Source organism: Protobothrops mucrosquamatus, unplaced genomic scaffold, assembly GCF_001527695.2.
Source record: "Protobothrops mucrosquamatus isolate PMUCROS unplaced genomic scaffold, P.Mucros_1.0 scaffold48, whole genome shotgun sequence".
NCBI lineage: Eukaryota > Metazoa > Chordata > Lepidosauria > Squamata > Viperidae > Protobothrops > Protobothrops mucrosquamatus.
Genome location: NW_015386430.1, coordinates 2,127,402 through 2,133,979, shown reverse-complemented (window position 1 = coordinate 2,133,979; position 6,578 = coordinate 2,127,402). Strand labels below are relative to the sequence as shown.

The window sequence follows — 6,578 nt, the reverse complement described above, 5'->3', positions numbered from 1 at the left end:
CGGAGAAAAGGTGGCGGAACTCAAACCTGGCCACGCCCTCATCAAACCCTAGGACCGCCCCTTTAGAGAACAGGAATGCAAGTAAAATTTGGGAGGGGCTATTTCCGGTGTGGGAGGGGCTATTTCCGGTGCGGCCGGCCCGGAAAAAGGTGCCGGAACGCGGTTCCGCCGCGTTCCGGCTGAAAAAAAGCCCTGTGTCTAGTCTAGTGAAGAGAAGAGAAGGACGAAGGGTGACATGATAGTAGTCTTCCAATATCTCAGGGGTTACCACAAAGAAGAGGACATCAAGCTATTCTCCAAAGCACCTGAAGACAAAACAAGAAGCAACGGATGGAAACTAATCAAAGAGAGAAGCAACGTAGAACTAAGAAGAAGTTTCCTGCCAGTGAGAACAATTAATCCGTGGAATGACTTGCCTTCAAATGTTGTCGGCACGCCCAAACATGAGCTTTTTAAGAACAGATTGGACAATAATTTGTCTGAGATGGTATAGGATTTCTTGCTTGAGCAGTGAGTTGGATTAGAAGACCTCCAAGGTCCCTTTCAACTCTGTTATTCTGTTACGTTGCCTATGAGTCAGAACAGCACACAAACATCTTAGACCTTCACAGATTAGTCTCTAATCTACTTCACAGGAGAAAATCAAATGTTGTACCTTAAGTTTTATAGAAGGAAAATAGGAAAGAAAATGTAGTATTGTGCAAATGTTCCCAACCTTTTGGGCACCAGGGACTGGTTCCGTGGAAAGAGGTTTTTCTGTGGACCAGAGGATGCATGGTTTTGTGTGCTGCTTGCATCACCTGGATGGGGCTTTGCTTGTTTTTACAGACCGGTTGCTAGCATGCCACGTCCTGGTACTGGTCCACAGATCGGGGGTTGGGGACCCCTAGTATTGTATATATGTAATGCTAGCAGTGAACTGTGATATAAATACAAATGATATAATGTCTATCTACATGATGGCCTGGGGCCGGATGAGTCATGCCGAAACCGCGCCCACCCCATTGCCAGCAATGGAAAAAAAGTCGTGATACGTTGCGACATGTCACATGACGTTGTGAGTTTAACACCCCTGATCTACATAGAATGAAGTTTAAACTTATCATTATATTTTTGCTCTGAGTTTAGGATAAAACAAAAAAATAAGTTCATGTGATGCCATAAAGCACTGTCTGATCCTTTTAATCAGGACAGACATCCTTCTCCCATAATTCCACAAACATCAGATTAGCAGGAAGTGACTTAAGTGGACAAGCTACTCTAGAATGGAGGTGAGAAATATATCTGAATGCTTTCTAATTTCAGTGGATAGCCTTATCTCCGAGTTTGCATAAAATGGTGTAGCCATTTTCCCAGGAGAAAGTGGCTGGAATTCAAACAAAGTTATTCTTTGATAAGTCGTTACTTGAACAGAGCTGCTGGCATAGGATTCTGTTTCTGACTTGTAAAAGAAAGCCATATATTATTGATAACATGTGTTGTGAGTGTTATTAATCAATTGAAGGGTTCCTTAGAAATGGGTCATTTTTCTCCATGAATTTATAAGCAGGGCCTATCTGGAATCTCTGAGTTCTGCTTTCCTTCTTTTTAATAATACAATCTAGGTATGTATCTATAGTTTTGTCTTTTCTGTCTGTGAGTTTAAAAAAGTAAAACTAGTTAAGATTTTGGGGAGAGGTTATGCAATAAAAGCAGCTGCTCTTGTTTTTTCCTCATTTGGCACAGGTATATGACCAGCCACATTTCTGTTTTGTTTATTTGTTAAAATAGCAGATGTGTTTAAAAACATATGATAGGTGTGGGGCAGCATGCCCTGAATAAATCTGAAGCTCACTTCAAGTTCATTGGTTCAAAATGTATTTGTGCAATGAAAAGGAGGGTGTAACAAACGAAGTATAGACTTACAGAGGCCTTTAGGTAGGCTCTTGGCGAAACTGTTTTTATGCCTATTATTACTGAGCTGAACTCCTTTTAAATAATTTGTTACACTCACATGAGGGCAGCTGCTGATTGGAATACACTGCTTCTTGCGACATTCCGTCTTGCCTTTCACACAGGCACAGATGGTACAGTTAACAGAGGACCACATCTCTCTATCCTGCAAGAAGGAAAACACATTGGGATGGTGGGAAGAAGCTATTCTAGTGTTTTATATCCTGTTATTCAAAGAAAAAACAATATTCTCCATGTTGGAATTATGTCATTGTTTAGTCTAAATCAGTTATCAGGTGTCCATTTCCAACTGGTTGGATTGGCAAGGAATCAGGGATAATTTTTCACTTGGGTTCTTCCACATAGAGAAGTGTAACTCCAGACTTAATGAAGACACAATAGAATTTCCCATCAATCACCTGATTAGCTATATTTCTTTCTTAGGAAAGAAAACTATTCAATTTGTGGTTATCCTGTATCCTGATTGTCTCATTTGGGATGACATAATTAGAAAAGTCTGATTCAATATAGCCGCTATGATTGGCATGTTTAAGTTATTGCACATAAAAATATTTGATTGTTCCGTTAAGACAGAAAATTTATTCCCAGATGTAGCCTCATTCTGCTTTAAGCCAGAAATACAGCTAATACTGAATTCAAATTTAGATTACTTACAGGGCTAAGGCAGACATCTAATCTACTAAACATCTGAAAACATTTAGGAGAAATTACCTATGTTCTGGCAGGTACAGATACATTTGACTTAAATTCCCCCCACCCCATTGGCCCTCTCTAAAGACACTATGATTCCAATGTGTTGCTAAAATAATTCATTGGCTCAATTTCTTACAGTTTACATATGCCAAATGAAGTTCCTAAAATATTCCTTCATCAATTGATGGGGTAGAACTAGTCTTTTAATAGCTACCTTATAAAAGTTTTTGATTAATTTTTTGATAAAAATTTTCCACTACCCTTAGTTTCTTTATTATAAGTAATCTTCTAAATAAATTATTTTACAGGTAGTCCTCAACTTACAACAGTTCATTTAGTGACAGCACTGGAAAAAATAAGTTATGACCATTTTTCACACTTATGACTGTTGCAGCATCCTCAAGGTCCTGTGATCCAAATTCAGACGCTCGGGAACTGACTCACATTTATGACTGCTGTAGTGTCCTGGGATCATGTGATCCCCTTTTGTGACCTTCTGACAAGTAAAGGCAATGGGAAAACCAGATTCACTTAACAACTGTGTTACTAATTTAACAATGGCAGTGTTTCACTTAACAGCTATGGCAAGAAAGGTTGTAAAATGGAGCAACATTCACTTAATAAATGTCTCACTTAGCAACAAAAGGTTTGGGCTCAATTGGGGTCGTAAGTTGAGGACTACCTGTAGTAGAAGTTAAGATAATAAGGCCACTTCTTCAGCAACTGTTCAAACATGTGATAGCAGTGAACGAAGAGAACCTGATGACTAGACTTCATGGCTGCAGCTGTTGCAGTGGTCCCAGAGTCACATGATCACAAGTCAAGCACTTGACCACCTGCTCTCAATTACATTGTCTCAGTGTCCAGAGGTCACATGAACCCAATTTCTGATCTTCACTGCTGACTTCTGACAAGCAAATCAATGAAGAAGCCAACAGGTCACAAATGGCAATCATGCCACCGCACAGGATTCACCTAATGACGGCAACAAGGGACTACTGCAACTGCCATCGTTAAGTTGATGCAGTCATGTAACATCACACTTTACAAGTGGTTACACTTACCATTGGTAATCCCAGCTTTGAAAATGATTGTATAAACTAAATATCTCTTTTTTAAAAAAAAAAAAAAAATCTGGACAGATAACTGCAGAATAACATGATAGGGTATTATCATGCTACCCATATTAATTACACAGAAATAACCTTGTTGGAGCTTTCAGGTATATTGTTGTCGATTATTCATGTCCTCATTATTATCAATTTCCTTAAGGCAGCCACTTTAAGAGGTTGGGCTAAATATGATTGGTGTAAAAAGCCAATGTCTCCAAAATATTGATTTCTGAAAATATTGATTTATGTTCTGTAAGTACTGGTTGTTTTTTCCTTTTGTTTCGTAGCTTCTATCTTAAGCTTCACTTTCTTTGAAACTGATAAGTGTGAATCAGCTATTTAAAAAACAAAACTCAAAGTCTGTAGATACGCCTAAAATAATTTTGAGGTTTCAGTCATTATAACTGTGAGATGTATCTCCTCTCTTTTCTAATGTTTTACATTTCAATTTATGTCTACATACCTTTTTATTTCTATCTATCCCCGCTGCCCCCCCCCCCCCATTTCCACATTAGAAAGAATAAAAAGACAATTGATGAATTCTTTTATCTAAGACTGTTAACTAACCGGAAAGTCTGTTTCAACTTACTGCAAATGAGAATTTTACACTGTGGGTTTGTGCAAAAGAAAAAAAAATCAATTAATTAAAAGAGGGATTAGATAACTATTGTTTATAAGGGATTTCACTTCTTATCTGATTTTAGACGCTCTCAACACAATTATATAGGTCCAATAAAGAATTACGGGTGGGGGTGGGAATGGGGAAAAATATCCTGTACCTCTTAAAAGCACAGAGACCCAAAAACATTGGAAACATTTGGAGGGAATGTCCAAATTTGGATGGACCTTGGGTAGAAGGAGAGCAGGAGCAAATTATTCCAATATGTCCCTATGATATATTGTAATAATCTGCTGTCCCAATGATATTCCAATGTGTGGAGCACTGTAAGCCCTGAATAATATTCAGAAACATCAGCTAACCTCTTACTGGCTCACTTGAAGGTGGAGTGGGAAGAAGAGGTCTTTGGCTAGATTGGTGCTTGCAAAAGTTTCCTTCCAAGACCATCAGAAGTACAGTAGGCTTAAAAAAACCAATTCAGTGCATTCTATGCAAAGAACAAAGCAAAACTGCAAAGCATGCTATGCAGATTCATAGCATTCCATTTAAAGGAACAGCTGATTGGTCATCTGCCCCAGGGAAAATGCATCAGAGTGCTCTACCAAAGGACTAGCTAATTTGACAATTTCTTCAGTTTTACTTCATTTTTACATTATGTTCATTTGGCTAAAGCATCAGGGAAAAAAATACTAAAAGCATGATTTTTGAATGTACTACAACTTGTTAAGAAATCAAATGGTCTAGTGAAGTCATCCTGAGACACAGTTTAAGAAAGTGTACCTGGAAGACTTTATTTCCAAACTTGCACACTTTTGTTTCCTCAGGAGACACATATGAAATGCACTCCTTGCAGCACTCGTCTCTGGCTTTGATACAACCTCCGGGAGGGGAGCATTTTTGCTTACACACCACAGTGGAATCCTGCATGGAAAGAAAAACAAATGAGCCTCCATACAAGTAACAAACTGATCCCCACGATTTACGATTCAGTTAGTTAAAACTGAATATGTTTAGAGATTATGCTACTCCACAATGACTCAGCTGCTACATTACACAAGCAACTTCATCGGAACAACACTGGAATAGGCTCCTTTCTTTACTTTGCATCCACACTCAGATTCTTATACTGCTATTCGTATGTTCATCACTATGCCTTGTACTTGCCCAAATTCTTACCACTACATGGGAATCCAGAAATGGATGGAGTCATTGCTGGGCTTTCTTTTCAAAATTAGCTTTGTGTGTTCTTGGGACCTTTTAGTGGCATTAATGCTTTCCAGTGCTGGTTTTGGAATTTTAGAGGCCATGGGGCATTCTCAACCAGATTTTTCAGCCTGGAAGCTGAAGGATACCATTAACATTTGCAGTTGTTTCCTACAAAATGACTCTTAGTGACTTCAACACTAGAACAATGCTATTCTTGAATTAGCAAATATCTGAAATGCCACCCTCAGCGGCTCTCTTTCAACCAGCACCAATCTCTAGTGTGGATCTTGCTATTCACACAAAAGATCTAGAAGCATCTTTCTCAGGGCAGACTTATACATGAGGCCAAAGATTAGGGCAGGCAAGGCCAAAAGCAAAAGGCCTGAGAAGGAGCCATCATGATAACAATGCACAGTTTTCCTGCTGAAAAATAAATGGCTCTTGCCTGTTAAGATGCGAATTTTAATCTTGGGTCTGCTCTCTATGTAAGCTTCAGTCTTCCAGTTGGCAGTTTTGATTTTCTTTGTGCTAATGGTTTTTCTAGTAGCTGAAATAAAAAAACTATCTTATCAAAAGCTATGTTTTTGAATCCCTGCCCATGAGCCTTTTAGTGCCGGTATCAGCCTGGAAGGGATGAGGCAATGGATAATACCTTGTAAACTTATCTGTATTTTCTAAATAGATCTCAAAACCAGATAAAACTTCTGCATTATATTTTCCACTAATGTTTTAGATGGGCTAACTAAGTAACAAAATGGGCAATTAAACTTTATTTTTAAATTCTGCCTGTAAATCACTGACTCCATCGCTGACTATAGGGGGCGAAACTTTGGCCCCCTCAGATCGGGTCCGCAACTTGGGTGTTCTCCTGGATTCACGGTTGACATTGGATGACCAGTTGTCGGCCGTGACCAGGGGAGCGTTTTATCAGGTTCGCCTGATCCGCCAGTTGCGGCCGTTTCTGGACCGGGACGCCTTACGCACGGTCACTCATG

At 39.1% G+C, this 6,578-nt stretch overlaps 1 protein-coding gene across 1 annotated transcript in view; it reads right to left on the bottom strand.

Moving 5' to 3' along the window:
- BMPER (BMP binding endothelial regulator) overlaps positions 1-6,578 on the bottom strand; it is a 198,124-nt gene that overhangs the window by 98,579 nt on the left and 92,967 nt on the right. The window contains exons 9-10 of the mRNA XM_015811756.1: positions 5,158-5,298; positions 1,994-2,098 (exon numbers count right to left, since the gene is read on the bottom strand). Coding sequence (XP_015667242.1) covers positions 1,994-2,098; positions 5,158-5,298 — 246 coding nt within the window. The remainder of the gene's footprint in view (positions 1-1,993; positions 2,099-5,157; positions 5,299-6,578) is intronic.